We start from the raw sequence: 20,650 nt of genomic DNA on the forward strand, positions 1-20,650 counted from the left end.
GGGCTCGAACCAACGATTGTTGTCGATGGAACGGTGTGACTTGTGACCATTTCGGTCGTGTTGTAGGCCTCGACCTGAACATGGAAACAATCTCTGGAGGTTTAAACGACTCCAGCAGTCTTTTCGGTCTCAAGTTTCTAGAGAAGCTGAACTTGGCTTACAACTGCTTCAACTTCACACGAATTCCATCCAGGTTTGGAATCCTTACCAATTTAAGATATTTGAATTTGTCAGCCAACAATTTTAGTGGTCCAATACCTTCGTTTCAGGGATCCAAGAATCTCACTGACATAGACCTCTCTCAGAATTCTCTTACAGGTCCAGTTCCTTCCATTTACTTTGCAGGCCTTTCAAATCTTGTATATATAAATCTGGGGTATAATTCATTCAATGGTAGTATTCCTTCTTCTCTTTTTTCCTCTCCCTCTCTGCAGACCATTTGGATTAACAACAACCGATTCTCCGGGTTTCTTCCAAACGGTTCGTTGTCTCCTTTGGTTTCACTACATTTGAGTAGTAACAAACTACAAGGGCCTATTCCCTCTTACTTATTTGGTATTCAAAGTCTCAGAGACCTCTCACTTTCTTTCAACAACTTCAGTGGCACCATACAGCTAGAAAGTATCCATAGGCTTCAAAATCTTGCGTTGCTTGATCTTTCACACAATAGCTTGTCAGTCGATGCAAGTATCAGTAACTCTAGCTTATCCTCCTTTCCCCAACTCAGAAGGTTAGGATTGGCTTCTTGCAAGCTGCAAAAGTTCCCTCCTCTAATGAACCAATCGTTGTTGCATGATTTAGACCTTTCTGACAACCAAATTTCTGGGGTCATACCAAATTGGATTTGGAATATTGGTGGTGGAGGTGGAGGTATGGCTATTCTGAATCTTTCCTGTAATCTCCTAGTGGGTTTGCAACCGGAATACCTTATTCCTAGTCAACTTCGCGTCCTTGACCTTCATTACAATCAGCTCCACGGTGAAATCCCGTTATCATTTGCATCCTATGTCGACTACTCAAGGAATAATTTCAGCTCTTCTCTCTCTACTGAAATTGGCAACCGCATTACCAGAGCTAGTTTCTTCTCTCTTTCACATAACAAGCTTTCTGGACCCATCCCTCCATCAATATGCAATGGGAGCTACCTTGAGGTTCTTGATTTGTCCAACAACAGATTCAGTGGCACTATACCCCAATGTCTGATAGATACATGTACGACGACCCTTCGAATACTGAATTTGCGAAACAACAATCTTACTGGTAACATAACGGGGACATTCCCTGAAGATTGCGCTTTGAGGACCCTTGACTTCAGTGAAAATCTCTTGGAAGGGCAGGTTCCAAAATCCTTGGCAAATTGTGCAAATGAAGAGGTTTTAAATCTTGGTAACAACAACATAAATGGCAACTTCCCTTGCTTCTTGGCGAACTTATCCAACTTGCGCGTCTTGGTTTTACGATCCAACAAGTTCCATGGAAATATTCACTGCAGAGGAATCCATAATAATATTTGGCCAAAGCTTCAAATCATTTGTCTAGCTTTCAACAACTTCAGTGGTACTCTGCCGCCAAAAATCTTTTCACAGAGGAAGGCAATGATCGATGGGGGTAATCCACCATCAGATCTCAATCACTTGCGCTTTGAGACGACTACCGGTACCTATTATGAGGATACAATGACACTTATCAACAAAGGGCTAGAGATGGAGCTGGTGAAGATCCTAACTATATTCACCGCCCTCGATTTCTCAAACAACAGGTTCAAAGGAGAAATACCAGATACAATTGGGGATTTGAAATCCCTATACGCGCTCAACCTATCACACAATGCCCTCACTGGTTCTATCCCATCATCACTTGGAAACTTGTCAAGGCTTGAATCACTAGACCTCTCGTGGAACAAACTCGGTGGAAGCATCCCGGTGACACTTGCAAGTCTGACATTTCTTTCGTTCCTGAACTTAGCATACAATCAACTCGTTGGAATGATCCCAAGCGGCACCCAGCTTCAATCATTTTCAGGAGCTTCGTACGAAGGAAACAAAGGATTATGGGGACCTCCCTTGAATGCTTGTTGCAAGGAAGCAGAACCGACACCGCCAACATTGGATGGTACACAATCATATACTGAAGTAGATGATGAGATTAACTGGGTCTACATAATCGCTACGTTGGGGTATACAGTGGGGTTTGGAGTTATTGTTGGGCCACTTTTATATTCGAAAAGATGGAGACAATGCTACTACAAACCTGTTGACAGAGTTATTGTGAGGATTCTCCATCATCGAGAGCAGCGATCAAGAAAGTATGTTTTTCTAACAAGCTTCGGAGATGGCAGCACCACTGAAGGGTAAGTTTAATTTGTTTTTTTAGTTTTGTTTCATATAATTAGTAAAATTAGGTAAGGGTTTGTGTCCATTGGGTGGCGAGATAGGCCGGGGTAGCTTCCCACCGGATGTTTACTATTCCGTCGAATGTGCGTCATAGATTTCGTATTGTATACAATATTTTTGTTTGGCTTCGGACCTATTTAGTTCACAGGTTATTTCTGCGATTTTAGAATTTGATTCAATTGTTGTTAATCACAGGATATGGTATATTTCCTCATTAAACACCAATTCAAAACACAAATTGGAAAATGCACTAATCATATGGAGAAAATAGACCGGTCAAATATGGAGAAATCACATCATGAACAAATATCTAATATAACAGCATCAACTCAAGTAATTTCAGTTACTTGAGTTGCGAGCATGTAATACTATGGCATGACATGGTACTTGTCTATTTGCTGCTTTTCTAATTGGGCTTAGCGGACCCGGTGGTTTGTAATGAATTTAGCTCATACTATTTATCTTTCAGTGTTCAATAAATAGAAGCTTTTGAGTAAGAGTTAATAGCGATAGGAGCAAAAGAGAGGAAGTTATTGAATAGAGTTGAATCTAGAGATATAGAAGTTTGTGATTGGAGTTTGTATGAATAGTAAACTTCTTTATATTCACTTTCGATTAAAATCCATTATTTCTATCCTCTCAAAAGGGCAATGGAGGATGTTGGGTTGAAGATACTCTAAAGATGAATAATGAAATCCTCTAAATTTACTTTATGAATATGAAATAGTATTATTTTGATCCTCTATTTGAAAGTATTGGGTTGGAGATAGTCGTAGTGGAAACCAATGATTGAGGACTGGTTAATGACTCTGGGACTATATAGCACCACTCTAGCTAATTTGGTTACTTTTTTTTATTTTTTGGTATGTCTGAAATCCGGTAATTTGGTCACTGCTCCTGCACTATACGGCTTTTTGGCGTCGCCCTATCTTTTTGGAGGCAAATTTTTCTAAAAAAAAAGCGGTGAATTACTCGGATTGGTTCTCACGCCCCTTTATGAAGTATATATTCTACTATTTTTGGGTTAATGACTTTGGGACTATATAGCACCACTCTAGGTGATTTGGTGACTTTATGAAGTATATATTCTACTCTTTTTCCGACTTGCGCTTCACTGTACTACTAAAGCGCATGCCTCGCTTCATGCTTCATCAGCCCTTTGGCACAAAATCGTCCATATGACGATTGATTGCCCGGAAGAATTAAAGCACCGAGTCCTTGAGTATGTATACTTGTGGGAGAAGACAGAGAATGTCGAAACAGAGTCCGTTATAGAGGTGTGTGCTGGCATTAGGCTCCCGCAGGAATGGTTGAGGTTCGAATTTGATATCCGTTTTCCACGAAAACTGATGCTCTCCAAGCCTTCGAGCTCGTTGACTCATGGGAGATGAAGGACCCTCGAAATGAGATCCGGTTACATATTTATATGTTAGGGGTTTAAATTGTCCATTCGACTTGCGATTTATCTTACTCTTTAACATGAGGGAATTCCAATCACTTGTACTACCACATAGTAGCTATTTCAAATACATTAGATGACTCTCAAACTCAATGTCTAGATCCCTTCTAAACCATCAAATGTAACTTGTAAAATTGAGCTATTCTCATGGATATAAGGAATCACTCAATTCGAAATCTACAGCCATCCAAACAGACTTGTCAAAGATGGAGAAATGGCTACTACAATCATCTAATATATCACCATCCCAGTAGTTGCTCTGATGGAATTCCAACAGCTAAGAATCTCCAATTAACAAAAAAGAACACAACCGTAGGGTAGAGTCTCCATTGTTTCAACACACCAATAAGGACCAGAGCTTGAGCCTACACGCCTAAATTCCAGATTACTATCTTGCATAGTAGACTGAGAATGTGTTAAAGCATTCAAAAGGAGTTAAAGCTCCTCTCCCTCTCCGGACCATGGGCCGATCATAAGCCCTGAATTCGAAGATATGATGGTGTGAATTTTGCAGCTCTCTTTGTGTAGCTTATTCATGAAAAAGATCTCATCAATACGAAAATGGTAGCACGTGATTTCATTTCATTTGTGTTCGAGTACATAGGCAAGAAGTTTGATTTTGTAAATATAGACCATCTATATTGGTGAAGCCAACCGTATCGAACTTGCATATGTATCAATCCAACACGGTTTATAATGACCCTGCTTCCAAGCCCTATGGGCAGTAAACTACCAAGACTTTACGTAATAACATGAATACGAATCCATTTTCAAATCCAGGCTATGCTGGTAAGCTGGCCTTTTTCGCAACCTTTAGGATATATTGATCCGAACTTATCCGCGATCAATCCATAAAAACTCAACAAGGCTGCAGAGTTTGCATAGCAAGGGACGGTTTGATTTTCTTTACTTTTTGGTTTTCATAATCAACTGATTCTCGTTTTCTTTTTAATGACTTTTGCAAGAAGCAGGTCAGACCGGAGCATTTGGGGGGACTTATCCAGGAATGTTTCTCTCTGATGCCTAAGTTCGCAATTTCGCATCTCTGAAGCTCTGTTTTTGCTACTGGTCCTGGGATGTTTTGGCCAGATAGGCGGCCATGGTGCAACGTGGTTTCTGTTGGTGCAAAACTTCGTCGTTGTTGATGAAAGAGGATAAACAAAGATACTTCAAGTCACGTTACCATGTCGCTGTCCATAAAACGATCTTTGCCCCACCAATTCGAGAGAATTCGGTGTGCACCAGGTTACAGCAAATGTGCTTCCAAGATAAAATGAAGCCCAGTCTCCAACTGTTGTCTAACTGCATTATGCACTAACGAAGAAAGACCCGAACACCTTCGGATTTTGCAAGCCCACCAAAATAAATGTAGGAGATAATTCTAGAGAGAAACAACAATCATATTGTTCTAATTATCCTTAACCTCGAATTCGTAGAACCCTTTGCCTTTTTATAGGCACAGATCATGACTATTTCTAATAGTCATGGCTATTTCTAATAGCCATGTCTATTCATTACACCCCAATGGTCACACTTTTTGGTCTGGTCATGTCAAATCATTTAACTTGAATTGACACACCTCTTGTGCTTAATTCCAATGTTCACGTCTATTTATTTAACCTGAATAGACACGCCTCTCGAATAAAAACTATTCCTAACAGTTTTTAATTTGTTGTAGTAGCTAGTATACCGCCGAGCTTTTATCAAGAGCTTTTCAACCCACAAAAGAGTTTATAGTTAATTTGTCTATTCAACCCACTCAAGCATATAAAAAAAGCCGTAGTGCAGTGAATCATTAACAAAATTAGCGGTGCAGCGGGTTTCCATCAATTTGTTTGACACGGTTTCAACAAAGCAATAATGGAAGACTAGGAAACAAATCACACAACTACATTTTTTAAAATATTGGATTTGGTCCACAATTTGAGGTTCGAACCCATTAGTATCTCTAGAAGAGTCGTAAGCTTAGCTTGACGAAGCAGGAGCTAGTGCAGGGGAAGCGAGAGAATATGAAAGAGTATAAGGTCGGTAGAGTATATAGGAGCGTGTATGTAATTGTTAGTTGGACACTAGTCCGAATATACATGTGATCAATTCTTAATTATTGTCTTTGCATTTTTTTTGGTCATAGAAGTAAATATTATTCATATAAGAAGTAGTTGTGCAAATTCGAGAAAATAATGTTGTAGCTTTTCTTTTCAAATTTACATCCTAGTTGGGAGAGCGCGCTTTTTTCTTGATGGAGCTAGCTTTAGAGGAGATTCTAATTTGGGAGAGCGGGAGCAAGGTTTCTGAGGTGGATTCGCCACGGAATAGGAAGATGCTCTTACTATGGTCGTAAACTCTGAGCTACTGGATAGAACATCATATTACACTTCGAGCACAATGAAAACCAACTTAAGACAATTGATGAAGCTGGAAAATGAAATGTAAAACCTTACAACGTAACTTTGGAATGATACCTGCTTGGTGTTGAAGTGGTTGAGCTGAATAGAATAGCTCATGAGGAAAAATGACAGAAGAGGAAGGAAAACTCCAAATCAACCTGCAAAACAAGACTACTGCTTCCGTCCCTTTTTAAGAGTCTCAATTCGTAAATCCAACTATTTAGTTATGAAGGCATCATTATTAATTACCAGAAAAACTTATTTATGTAAGGTTCTGTAAATAAGTAATTACAGAACCCAATCGCGGTCGTCCAAAAGTGTTTCGGACGGTCCAGATTGAAAAGCAGTTTTGACTGGTAAAAATTAATAAAATTGAAAACAAATCTCAATTATTAATTTCGCGAATGGACGGTTGCGATTGCACCTCCATGAACAACCTGTTCATAGAGCCTCCGTGAATAAGTCTCTCCATTATTACAATCTAAAAGTTGTAACTTTTCCTATTTACCCTTTATGGAGACATCATCATTAGACTTTTATTCACTAACTTTTCAAAATGAAATATACTTTTAGGACAAAATAGAAAATGTATCAACTTTTATCTACTAACTTTATAAAATGGACACTTATTAATTAAGAGACAATCCAAACTAAAACATTGGACTCTAGAAAAGGGACGGTGGAAGTATATAATATTGGGGACTGTAGACATCATATTTTAATCCTAGCCTACATTTTTAAATTGGTTCTTGGAATAATGAGTCAAGTCCACAAAGCAAACACCAAAGCTGAATGGCCAATCCACTGGAATATATGAAAGCCACATTCCTCATATCAGCGATTCATCTACCATTTCACCAATTTGCTACACAACAACTAAAAAAAATGAGAATCGAACTCTTTACCTGGTTTTTCTCAATCACCACACTCACAATCTTCTGCTTTATCACCATTCCAGTACACAGCCAATGTCCGGAGGATCAAACGTCTTTGTTGCTTCAATTCAAGAACAACCTCAAGTTCGATCCAAAATCCTCTGTCAAGTTGGTGAATTGGAATCCAAGCAACGATTGTTGTCAATGGAATGGTGTGCATTGTGACGATTCCAGCCGTGTTATAGGACTCGACCTGAGCATGGAATCCATCTCTGGATCGATTCCGAATTCATTTGCAAACCTAAGTGATCACCTTGTTTACTTAGATCTTTCATCAAATAATCTCACGGGTCCCATACCTTCGTTGCAGGGATCCAAGAATCTCACTAGCATAAACCTCTCTTATAATGCTCTGACAGGTCCAATTCCTTCTTATCTGTTTTCCCTTCCATCAATGCATGATATTGCCCTTCAGGACAACCAATTCAGTGAAGTTTCTGGATTTCTTCCAAAAGGTTCCTTGTCTCCTTTGGTTTTACTAGATTTGACAGGTAACAAACTACAAGGGCCTATTCCCTCATACTTGTTTGGCTTTCAAGGTCTCATTTATCTATTACTTTCTTCCAACAACTTAAGTGGCACGATACAGCTAGAAAGTTTTCATACGCTTCAAAATCTTCAATGGCTTGAGCTTTCACACAATAGCTTGTCAGTCAATGCAAGCATCAGTGACTCTATCTTATCGTCCTTTCCCCAACTCAACACTTTAGGATTGGCTTCTTGCACGCTGCAAAAGTTCCCTCCTCTAATGAACCAATCGATGTTGGGGTTATTAGACCTTTCCAACAACCAAATTTCTGGGGTAATACCCAATTGGATTTGGAACGTTGGTGATAGATCTCCTAGTGCGTATGCAAATCAGCTGAATCTTTCTGGTAATCTCCTAGTGGGTTTCCAACGGGAATACGTTTTTCCTCCTCTTCAAGTCCTTGACCTTCATTCAAATCAGCTCTGCGGTGAAATACCAATACCGCAAGATTCAACACGCTATGTGGACTACTCAAGGAATAATTTCAGCTCTTCTATCCCAGCTGAAATTGGCAACCGTATTTCCACAGCATATTTCTTCTCTCTTTCACATAACATGCTTTCTGGACCCATCCCTCCATCAATATGCAATGGGAGCAACCTTGAAGTTCTTAATTTGTCCAACAATAGATTCACTGGCACTATACCCCAATGTTTGATAGATAAAGGGACTGCGACCCTTCGTGTATTGAATTTGCAAAATAACCTTCTTACTGGTAACCTAATGGGGATGTTCCCAAAAGGTTGCACTTTGAGGACACTTGATTTGAGTGAAAATCTCTTGGAAGGGCATGTTCCAAAATCCCTGGCCAATTGTGCAAATGCGGAGGTTATAAATCTCGGTAACAACAACATAAATGGTAATTTCCCTTGTTTCTTGGCGAACTTATCAGAATTGCACGTTTTAGTATTACGATCCAACAAGTTCCATGGAAATATTCGCTGCCAAGGAATTCATAATTATATCTGGCCAAAGCTTCAAATCATTGACCTAGCTTTGAACAACTTCAGTGGCATTTTGCCGCCAAAATTCTTTTCACAAAGAAAGGCAATGATGGATAGGGGTAATGCAACACCACATCTCAATCACTTGGGTTTTGAGTTGAGTTATGGTACCTACTATGAGGATTCAGTGACAGTTATCAACAAAGGGTTAGAAATGGAGCTTGTGAAGATCTTAAATATATTTACCACCATCGATTTCTCAAACAACAGGTTCAAAGGAGAAATACCATATATAGTTGGGGATCTAAAATCCCTCTATGTTCTCAACCTATCGCACAATGTCCTCACTGGTTTAATCCCATCATCTGTTGGAAACTTAACAGAGCTTGGATCACTTGACCTCTCATGGAACAAGCTTGGAGGAAGCATCCCGGTGACACTTGCAAGTCTGACATTTCTTTCATTCCTGAACTTATCATACAATCAACTCGTTGGAATGATCCCAAGAGGCCCACAACTTCAAACATTTCCAGAAACTTCGTACAAAGGAAACAAAGGATTATGGGGAGCTCCTTTGACCGCTTGTTGCAAGGAAGCAGAATCGGCACCGCCGACATTGGATGGTACACAATCATATACCGAAGAGAATGAGATTAACTGGGTCTACATAACTGCTACGTTGGGGTATACTGTGGGGTTTGGAGTTATTGTTGGGCCACTTTTATACTCGAAAAGATGGAGACAATACTACTACAAACCTCTTGATAGAGTTATTGTGAGGATTCTCCATCATCGAGAGGAGCAAGCAAGACATCAAAGAAGAAGAAACAACATAAACCAGCTTCGGAGACGCCAACACCACTGAAGGGTAAGTGCTTGAAGCAGAGTGTGATTATGTTTTTTTTTTTTTTAAGTAATTAGCTCAACTTTTTTCAATAAAGTAAAATCAGGTAAGGGTTTGTGTCCATCGTGTGTCAAGATAGCAGTTCCACTGACTTGAAACGTGCAGGCATAGTTGCAAAATCTTGATATGAATCATGTTCCATGTGTGTCATAGATTCCCCATCTCTCTAGTTTCCTGGATCAAGTTTGGTATCGTATCATGTTCCATGTGTGTCATAGATTCATAAAATAGAAGATATGTACGTACATTCGGGGTTCGGGGATAGGCATCAATTTTTCCTTGTTGACGTACAAGAACTCTGAATCGTGATCTATGAAAAAACTCAATTCAACAGAAATCTAACTTCTGAAATTCTGATAGAGAGAGAAGATCGTGCATATTCATTCCATCTCGCAGTCACTGGGTCTGGACTTGAAAAAAAAAATACTAATTTGGTGACAAGATTACTCACCATTTAGAGGTAATAACAACGTTCGTGACGAAAATTTTTGTCACCGATTTCTTATGTTAGTGACGAAAAGTGTCTTCTAATAACTAGACAATAATTGTGATCTTGAATATATAGACCGGCCATCTATATACGTTGTGGAAGCCAAATGTATCGAAATCACAAATGTTTGATAAGCGGATCAATCTGATATTTTTTCCATGATGGTGTACACTCATTGTTCCCAGTAAGCATGAACCCAAATTCCAAGCGCTATGGAGAACAACAATAACAAGACTCTACATAATAACAGGTATACGAACCCATGAATTTGCCTAAATTTCGGACACCAACATATATAACATCCACGAGTAGATGCACAAACCATAGGCATGGCTTTGCAAGGATTTTCTCATTCCCATCGCACACAATCGAGCCTCACGGCAAGGTTAGGCAACACAAGTTTAATTTGGTAATAGATGAATAATACACACCCCTTATTTGGGTGTGTATTATATGCACCCCCCAAAATGTAATGAATTATAGAGAAAATGTTACGAATCGTATTGCTAAAAAGTTACGAATCATATAAAAGTTATGAGATCTACCAAAATGTTATGAATCATAATGAAAATATTACGAATCGTACTGCTGAAAGTTATGAATTCTAGAACAAAAGTTACGAAACACGCCAAAATGTTATGAATAAACCATAAAATAGCTGTATATGGTACACCCTTTTAAGGGGATGTATTATAGACTTTCCCTCTCTCCTGTATCTTTTGATATAACTTTTGTGGTTTCTTTCTAACTACTTGAATAAAGAAAGATATGGAAGAAAAAGGACAAAGCCACTAATTAAGGACCTTGATATGGTTGTGGAATAGGGATTCAAAGTCTTCAATCAATTATCCTTGATGCATGCCGGAGTGCACACGCCCAAATTCGAGTCTTTTAATTAATTTCATGTAGCGGATGGATATATATATATATATATATATATATATATATATATATATATATATATATATATATATATATATATATATATAACTGCAAAAAGGAATGGAATGGCATGTGGGAACACATTGGGTTCATTGTTAAATTATTCAACCAAATTAAGCATATAAAAAAGCTCTAGTGCTGTAAATAATTAACAAAGCAAAAATGAAAGGAAAACGAACACTTTGGATTTCCAACTTTCCATCAACTGGTTTGACACGGTTTCAACAAAAGCAAAAATGAAAGACTATCAGAACAAAATTCTGTTAAATTTGTCAATTCCTGCATTTCACATGAGTCTTTTTGATCAAACATTGGTGGCTTCTTTCTAACAACTTCACCAAAGAAAGAGCCGATAGAGAAGGGACAAACCCACTAAAGGCCTCGATCTTTTCGTGGTATAGAGATTCAAAGTCTTCAATCAATGATCCTAGATGCCGGAGTCCACTTGCTCAAATTCGATTCTTTTCATGTAGTTGATGGATATACCTGCAAAAAGCAATGAAAAGGAATTTGATTTGATAAACTTTTTCTAGCCATTACAAGCACAACGAACAACCGGACTTAAGAAAATGTCACATAATAACAGGAACAGGAATCCAACAATCTTTTGTGGTACCAACATAACCTTTGTTATATGGATCTATCAACTAGGGAGAAGTACCCATCTAACACGACACGACACGGGTGTGGGATAGGGATTGGATATGGCTGTTTCAAAGAGGACGCAGTTGTGAAATTTCTAGTTTTTCTTTGTAAAAATATGAAGAAAAACAGAAAGAATTATGTTGTCATGTCATCCTTTTCAATTGTTTCGTTATAAGAGCATAATAAGACAGTTATGTTATGTATCCCCACATTGGTGGGCCCAAATCTGGATCCATATTTCCGTACCCTCCATCTTAAGGTTTGAAACGTCTGATACCTAGATGCACCTCCACACAATGTTTCTCACCCATGTTAGCCATTTCTTAGATTGGTCAGATTCAGGTGCTAGCCACAGAACCCATTGGCGCTGTCACAAAACATCAGAATTGAAACACTAGTATTTTTCTAATTAACAGATGAAATGGCAAGTGGGAACACCAAATCTGATAGTTTGTTTATTCAACCCAATTAAGCATATAATTAAAAAAGCTCTAGTGCACTAAATCATTAACAAAGTTAGTGGTGCAGTGGGTTTCCAACTTTCCGTCCACTGGTTTCAAAAATGCAAGAATGAAAGACTATCAGATCAAAAAAAGAATGAAAGACTAGAGCCAAAGACCCTAAACTTAAGGTGGTATATATAGCAGTCAAAGTCTGATAGGACCATAGGACCTTCAGAGAAACTAATCACACATCAAAGGAAATACCATAGGACCTGGCCTTCAGAGTAACTAGTTAAATTTCCCACATGATCACTACATTTCTAAACTACTGGATGTCGGAAGATTAGTTGCACGGAGCGGGAGCGGAAGGGGAAGCAAGAAAATATATATAGAAGAATCAAGTTGTTAAAATTAATGCCTTGTCTTATTTTGTTGTGTTTGGGCCAAATGTTAATGGGCCAATTTATTTCCTTTTGTAATTGGGCTCTTTTGTTTGCTATAGCCCAAGTTTGTTTTATGTGTAAGTCTACCCTAATATTTAAGAAAGTTAGCAGGCCCTCTTTTACGTTTTTTCTTTGCTCTGCTTTCCAGAGAGCAATATCTCTTCCCCGGCCTGTTCTTCCATTTTTCCTTCGGCTGAAAAGGTAGCCCCATTTCTCCATATTTTCTCTTGGTTCTTCCACTAAAACTCAAGAATAGTTTAGGGAAAAGCCAACACTAGTTGTGTCTATTCAGGGCGGGGGACACGGGCAACCTCCGGTTTTGTGAATAGTTTTGATTAATACATACGGATTAGGGACTTACCAGTACCCAAACAGTTTGGTTTTTCACTAAATGATGAAAAAGCCGCAATTTAAATGACGAATTGTTTGGACCATAAAAAAGTAAATCTAGGCTTTCATTTAAAGACAACAGGAAAGTTGAATCTACCCTTTCTTCGTTTTTTAACAAAAACGAAGATTAGTATTGCACTCACTTCACACTTAACTTTTCTCTCTCCATAATTTTTCGAAAAGATGTTGACAATACAAGTGGACTCCCATTAAAGTAGCGCCACCTTCAAATCAAAATCCTGGTTTCGCCACTGTCTCAAGTACTATCAACTTCTTTGTTAGCTTCCGGGCCCCAAGAATAGTCGAGGTGTGCGCAAACTAACCTGGACACTTGGTTAAATAAAAATACTCCGTAAATAAATAAACGTCAACATATAATTTGTATTTGATGTTCATTGCAACTAAGTACTCGAGTAAATTTGCAATTAATAATAATTTCTTAGTATCTGATGATACTTCATATTTTCTCTTGGTCGGTAGCTAGCTTTTCTTTTTTTCTTTTGAAATTTATAAGCCTGAGAGATTCTATTCAACTTAGGAGATTGGTCATTTTCCAATGGCAGCAAGATTCTAACTTGAGAGCACGAAAGCAAGGTTCTAAGGTGGATGCCACCCCAATAGGAGGATCCTGCTACTAAGGTCGTAAGCTTTCCGTCAACTGGATAGATATCCTTTACACCTTGAACGTAATGAAAACAAACTGAGGTGTAAAATCCAGCATATGGAATGGTACCTGCTTGGTGTTGACGTAGTGGAGCTCAATAGAAGAGGAGGAAAGCTCCAAATCAACATAGCAAAAGCAAAAGCTGAAAGGCCAATCCATTAGGTTATATATATTAATGCCACATTCCTCATATCAACAATTCATCTACCATTTCACCAGTTTCTTCACAAGTAAAAAAATGAAGGATCAAAAGCCTCTGTTGCTTCAATTGAAAAACAACGTCCAGTTCAATACAAATTCCTCTATCAAGTTGGTGAATTGGGCTCGAACCAACGATTGTTGTCAATGGAATGGTGTGACTTGTGATCACATTTCGGCCATTGATAGGCGCGTAAATGTTCACATTAGCGCCTCTAATTTATCTTTGTTAAGTCTCATTTATATTATTATTCGGAGCTTAATGCTTAATTTGTGTATTGTAGGTATTTGGATGATTTGATAAAAAAAATGCGGAATTAAAATATTATACGGTGTTGGAAGCAAGTCCGTTTGAAGGTCATATGTTTAGCACGGAACTAATTAGTCCACGGGCTGATAGGTGGCAAAACAATTCAATTTACTTTGCACCTGTCTTGGTGGGCCCAGAACCAATGGGTTTATTAGTTGGATCAAAGAGAAGAGAGACCCTGGAAAGGCAATTGTGGCTGGGCCCAAGTGACTAAGATCCCTAGGTTTATTTTCACAAGTGAAGTCGGCAGCCGCAGCTTTAAAAAGGGAGTTGCCGAGTAACCGAGGAGGGCGACTGTTTTGGGCGCAGCACTTTTAACAGGGAAAACAACGAAGAACAGGGCGACGTCCAAATACAGTAATTCTTTTACAGTTTCAGACTTACAATCATTCAGAGTTTTCTTTTTCTTTCAAGTATTTTTATGCTTTATTCAATTACTCGCATTCCGTTAATTTGTTTTAATTTATGTTCTTAATTAAAGTTATTCATTGGAATTCGTTTGGTTGTTATCTTTTACTTGATTTTCATTCTGGAATTATAGAAGCATAATGCAATCTAGGGTTTCTTTGATTTCTTTTGCAATGATTAGTGAGTAGTCGTATAGGTAATGTTGCGGGGTGATTAGCACACCGTGGCCAGGTCGGATATGTCTTGCTCCTATTTTGAAATAAAAATGAAAAGGCAATTTTAGGTTATTAAAGAACATTCGTTAGACAAACCCAGGCATCGTCGGAGCCCATGTGAACGGGGGAACGGGGGTCCAAAACCCATTCTTTGCTGCGCATGGGTGAACGGCTACCATAAGGATTCGCATCTTTCGGAGTATCTTTTTCTCTCTAAAGTCAAATGTTTTTAAGAATACCGAATGGAGTAAATTAGTCCGGCTTGGTTGTGAGTGCTATGAATCCCACGACTGTACCTTCCTTTTATTTATTTGAAAGAATACATCAATTTGTTAGTTTTTTTTTAATCTCAACCAAATCGACAAGGGTGGCTACCTAAGAGCCCATTTAAATTATAACAACCCGAATTTTTAGTCAGCACACATTACCGTCTTTGTGGATTCGACTCCGGTCTTACCGGATATTATGCTGCGTCGGTTTCAGCCCTACGCTTGGGGCAACTCATTAATTTAGGACTAGGAAATCCGTCAAGCAGCCATGTTATAGGTCTTGACCTGAACATGGAAACAATCTCCGGAGGTTTAAACGACTCCAGCAGTCTTTTCGGTCTCAAGTTTCTGGAGAAGCTGAACTTGGCTTACAACAGCTTCAACTTCACACGAATTCCATCCAGTTTCGGAAACCTCAGCAATCTAAAATATTTGAATTTGACAGCCAACAATTTTAGTGGTCCAATACCCTACGTTTTAGGGATCCAAGAATCTCACCTACATAGACCTCTCTTAGAACTCTCTTACAGGCCCAATTCCTTCGGTTTTCTTTGAAGGCCTTTCAAATCTTGTATATATAAATCTGAGGTCTAATTCATTCAACGGGAGTATTACTTCTCAGTTTTCCTGTCCCTCTCTGCAAACCATTTGGATTAACAACAACCAATTCTCTGGGTTTCTTCCAAATGGTTCCTTGTCTCCTTTGGTTTCACTACATTTGAGTAGTAACAAACTACAAGGACCTATTCCTTCTTACTTCTTTGGTATTCAAAGTCTCAGAGACCTCTCACTTTCTTTCAACAACTTCAGTGGCACCATACAGGTAGAAAGTTTCCACAGGCTTCAAAATCTTAAGTGGCTTGATCTTTCACACAATTCCTTGTCAGTCAATGCAAGTATCACTGACTCTAGCTTATCCTCTTTTCCCCAACTCGAGTTTTTGAGATTGGCTTCTTTCAAGCTGTAAAAGTTCCCTCCTCTAATGAAGCAATCGTTGTTGGTTACTTTAGACCTTTCTGACAACCAAATTTCCGGGGAAATACCTGACCAAAGTTCCATGGAAATATTCACTGCAGAGGAATCCATAATAATATCTGGCCAAAGCTTCAAATCATTTGTCTAGCCTTCAACAACTTCAGTGGTACTCTGCCACCAAAAATCTTTCCACAGAGGAAGGCAATGATCGATGGTGGTAATGCACAATCAGATCTCAATCACTTGTGAGTTTGAGACGATTACTTGTACCTTCTTTGAGGATATAGTGACAATTATCACCAAAGGGCTAGAGATGGAGCTGGTGATGATCTTAACTATATTCACCGCCCTCGATTTCTCAAACAATAGGTTCAAAGAAGAAATACCAGATATAGCTGGAGATCTGAAATATCTATATGTGCTCAACCTATCACGCTATGCCTTCACTGGTTCCATCCCATCATCACTTGGAAGCTTGTCAAGGATTGAATCATTAGACCTCTCGTGGAACAAGCTCAGTGGAAGCATTCCGGTGACACTTGCAAGTCTGACATTTCTTTTGTTCATGAACCTAGCATACAATCAACTCATTGGAATGATCCCAAGCAGCACCCAGCTTCAATCATTTCCAGAAACTTCGTTCGAAGAAACAAAGGCTTATGCGGAGCTCCTTCGACAGCTAGTTGCAAGGAAGGAGAACCGACAACGCCAACATTTGATGGTAGGCATGAGGATGACATTGACTGAATCTACATAACCGCTACCTTGGAATATATTGTGGAATTTGGAGTTATTGTTGGGCCACTTTTATATATATCCTCATTAAACACCAAATCAATACACAAGTTGGAAAATGACCTAATCATATGGATTCGACAACATACTCTGTATAATCAATTAGACCAAATAGCAGCACAAAACGGATAATACAAAACTGAATAGGACTGGAAATTGAAATAGATGCAGCAAATTTAGTAGGCCTCCTCAATTCATGATTGCAGGTCCCTACTACAACAACTGGGCGAGCCACAGATTAAGCACATCATGTGGAAAAGAAACAAGTGCGCCAAGTTGCTGACCTTCAAGTACAAGACACTAAGCACTGTTTTTTCTTTTCTAAGTTAATCCTCATTTTCCTAATTAATTGCATTAAGATCCAACTTTCGCAAGACAAAAGGGTTTACTTCTAATTAGTCACAATGAATTCAGTTTGCGTCTTTATACATTCATGAATTCACAATGGAATTTAAGAGAATCAGACCCCTTCTTCTCTAAGGTCAGGCCATTTGGCCGTGGGGTTGAAGGTTTTCTATAAACTTCAGACCTTGATGTCTCGGATCAGAGAGCTTATAATTTTAGGATGGTCCGCATAACGGCAAGACATGGATATTATCGGTCACAATCATAATTGGAGGTACCGGGTAGTGTGTAATACATTTCTAGCTGAATGTCTTTACAAAGAGTGTTTTTTGATTCTCTCATATTTGCACTCGTTTGACCTCTAACTTTATTGATTCAGTTATTGTCACCTTTTAAATCGTGACACAGAAAATATTTGGCTGAAAGCCATGAAACAGATTGATACATGTGCAAGCCCCCTAGGTCAGAGAAGTATGAGAAATGAATGAATGACTGCCCTATGAGGAGTCTAGAGAATTTATGGGGCCCAAGTGCCCAATACAGATGTTGACCTGGGTGGTGCTTGGCATGTTATCAAAATGAGCCGAGTGATAGGCTACGTATGAAATGTTGTTCAGAATGATCTACATAATTTGCTATCCTCATTTATTGAGCATATCTTTACATGTTAATTGTCCTCGTATTGCACATAATATTCAGACGTTTTATATTTTTCAGGGGCGGAGCAAGTTATATAGAAGAGACCCGACTAGGAGTATTGAAAGACTTAGTTTTAGAAATTATTCCGAAATATGTACCATTTTGGAGATTTTTAGGCCCACCATGTATATTTACCTTGGAGACTTGTAATTATTGGAGACGTATTTATTTTGAGGCAATGAGAAAATTCAAGTCGTCACACCGAGCCTTCCCAATCAATTGAGGTCAGCTACATGAATCCGTATTTTCCATTGAGCTTTGTCAAGGGCATCGTATTCTGTAATATCCAGTAAGCCTAGATCCTTGCGCACTACCGCTTCTAAGGTCAATTTCGGTCTATCTCTCCCCTTAGTGCTATCAAAAATGATAATATAATGTAGGTGCTTGATTTCCTGTTAAACCCACAAAAAAATTTGCACTGTCAAGGGCATAGCGTATTTAGGGTACATTTGTGTGTCTGTTGATTTCAAATGGAGGGAATTGATCTATGTTGAACTTCAATGAAAGAGATAAAGGTTTTGTTGGAGTAGTTTGCTAAAAGTAAATTGAACGATAGATCAAAAGTAGAAGAGAGTATGTGGAGAAGAGATGTTTTCTTAGTAAGATCATTGTAGAACTACAATTCCTATATACCTGGTGGCGGACACAAAATTTTCAGGAAGAGAGTTTCATACCAAACCAAACCGAGCCTTAAGGTCCCAATCACTTGGGGAGGAAGGGAGTTTCATAAAATAAAATAAAAAATAAAAATAAAAATTTACCAAGAGTTTGAAGAGTTAATATTACTCAATTAAGTTTTAGTGTCAAGACGTGTGATTGGGCTTGGTACAACTCTCTTGTGTTTTGCAAACAAAACCATAGAGACATTATTTTCATAATAGAAACCATTCATTTTTTAAATCTTTTTTTTACAAAAACAAGTTATACAGATAGCGGTAAGTGTCTTTTCGCATTACACATGTAAAATAAATTTTCTTTTGTTTGAAACACGGATGGGTGGCACTTGCCTGAGGAAAGGGGTGAGATTTGGAGCCGCCCCAATGCCAAGGGCCACAAGATCCTCCATTCCAAATCTATAGCCATCAAAATAGACTTGTCAAATATTGAAAAATCAGCGGAAGAAATACTCTAATACAGCAGCATTTCTCCATTCCAAATATATAGCTATCAAAACAGACTTATCGAATATGGAGAAATAACTTGAACAAATATATAATGTAGCAGCATCTCAGTAGCTTCTTTGATGGAAAAAAAACGTAATGATCAGCCCCGACTAACCATGGATCCTCTTTTAACCTATACACTGGCCTTAAAGATATACCTAAAAATGTACCATGTAGCTTTTGGTGGGTGTTAATATGTTAATTGAGGCTCTTGCTCCCAACTAACGTGGGACGGCTCTTCCTCCCAACTAACGTGGGACATCTAAGCTAGCATTACTCACTTCTACCAAAACTTGAATATTATAATTTTCCCCGGCATTCACGGATCCAACATCTTCATTGCATGGTTCTAGCAACCTCTCCTAGTGTCTATGGTGGCAGAACACCGCATCATACCCACCACTTGAATCAGGGCAGAGGGCGCGTGGGTGTTTGATCCTATTTGTAATAACCAAATCCGGCAAAACCATGAACTCCTTTCGGCATGAACGCTTGGCCTTAAAAGGTATACTTAAGAACATTAGTGACTTTAGTTAATAAGAAATTTCCAATAAACCAAAAAAAACACAACTAAAAAAAACTAGAATACATGTTTCTGTGCATTCTAATATTTATTTACAAAGATATGGTTATCTTTACGTGAAATTGCATACTACAATTTGGTGCATCGCTATCCATTTTAAAGAGCGAAACAATATCATAAAAGATAACTGTACTACTAAAATAGCATTATTTATCCAAAAATTCTTGGTTGAGAAGGTGTTGGATTGCTCAAAATCATGTTAAGCAGGCAAACTTCGATACCGTTAGTTTTTTTTTAATAAAACCTATGAATCTGGTGGGTAGAGTGGTCACCCGAACTCATCCGACTCTTGGTCCGCCCTTGCCTATTGACAAAAATCAAACGAGACCGTCACATAATTCAGCCCAACACAACACAGCCCAGCGCAACTTGTTACAACTCAACACAACACGATCTCTCTCTGACTCTCACCCCCATCGACGTCATCTCTTTCCTCTCAAGCCGGCGATTCAACCAGCGACTGGACAGCCGGTCCGACTGGCAACTTGGCTGATACTCGGAACCGGACGAAAACCCGGCCAGCCCTTCCAATTCTATGCTTCTGCCCTTGTCTGCGACTGTGAGTTTGTAATTCGGTGAACATTTTGTTTCCTATGGAGAGGTGATTCCTATGCGTATTTATGGTTTATTCAAACAGTGCCCCACACCACAGATTCTCCAAATTATTGTTTATTAAAAAGCGCCAAATTTTTCATTCAAAAGCCCCAAATTATTGTTGTTTATTCTCCAGTTACACTGATGTTCACTTGCACAAACAATAGTATATTCTGCACTTGATTTGGAAATATTTAATTAGACCTTTGTAATTAGGGGTTTTTACACTAAGTTTAGGGCTTTTTAATTTGTTTTTAAGGTTATTGGAAATTGAAATCTAGGACCACTGGACCACTATATACTGCACACAATCAGACTCCAGTATATACTACACATTGCGGAGTCTCAGAGCATATCTCTCACATTTGCTTGTGAGGCCGTAAGTATATATTCACTTATTATGCAGAGCACTGACCGGTGTGCTTAAATTTGTACTTGTATTGTTAAATGCAGAGTACTAACTGGTGTGGTTAGAATTATTAAATGTTGTTAAAAAATTTATTCTTACAAATTACAGTCTAACTATTT

The 20,650-nt window shown here is 38.6% G+C and overlaps 3 protein-coding genes across 3 annotated transcripts in view; all 3 read left to right on the forward strand.

The window, feature by feature from the left end:
- The first annotated feature begins 64 nt into the window (after nt 1–64).
- On the forward strand, nt 65–2,545 carry LOC131326060 (receptor-like protein 33). Its single transcript, XM_058358649.1, has 2 exons — nt 65–193; nt 270–2,545. Exon 2 carries the CDS (start codon nt 774–776, stop codon nt 2,352–2,354), a length of 1,581 nt encoding a protein of 526 aa, XP_058214632.1. The 5' UTR covers nt 65–193; nt 270–773; the 3' UTR covers nt 2,355–2,545.
- Nucleotides 2,546–7,373: 4,828 nt separating this feature from the next.
- Nucleotides 7,374–20,650, forward strand: part of LOC131327952 (receptor-like protein 33) — a 32,946-nt gene continuing 19,669 nt past the window's right edge. The window contains exon 1 of the mRNA XM_058361069.1: nt 7,374–9,515. Within this exon, the coding sequence (XP_058217052.1) occupies nt 7,374–9,512 (2,139 nt within the window). The 3' untranslated portion in view covers nt 9,513–9,515. The remainder of the gene's footprint in view (nt 9,516–20,650) is intronic.
- LOC131327953 (receptor-like protein 33) lies at nt 16,155–16,700 on the forward strand. Its single transcript, XM_058361071.1, has one exon. It carries the CDS (start codon nt 16,155–16,157, stop codon nt 16,698–16,700), a length of 546 nt encoding a protein of 181 aa, XP_058217054.1.

This window comes from Rhododendron vialii, chromosome 5a, assembly GCF_030253575.1.
Source record: "Rhododendron vialii isolate Sample 1 chromosome 5a, ASM3025357v1".
Classification (NCBI taxonomy): Eukaryota; Viridiplantae; Streptophyta; class Magnoliopsida; order Ericales; family Ericaceae; genus Rhododendron; species Rhododendron vialii.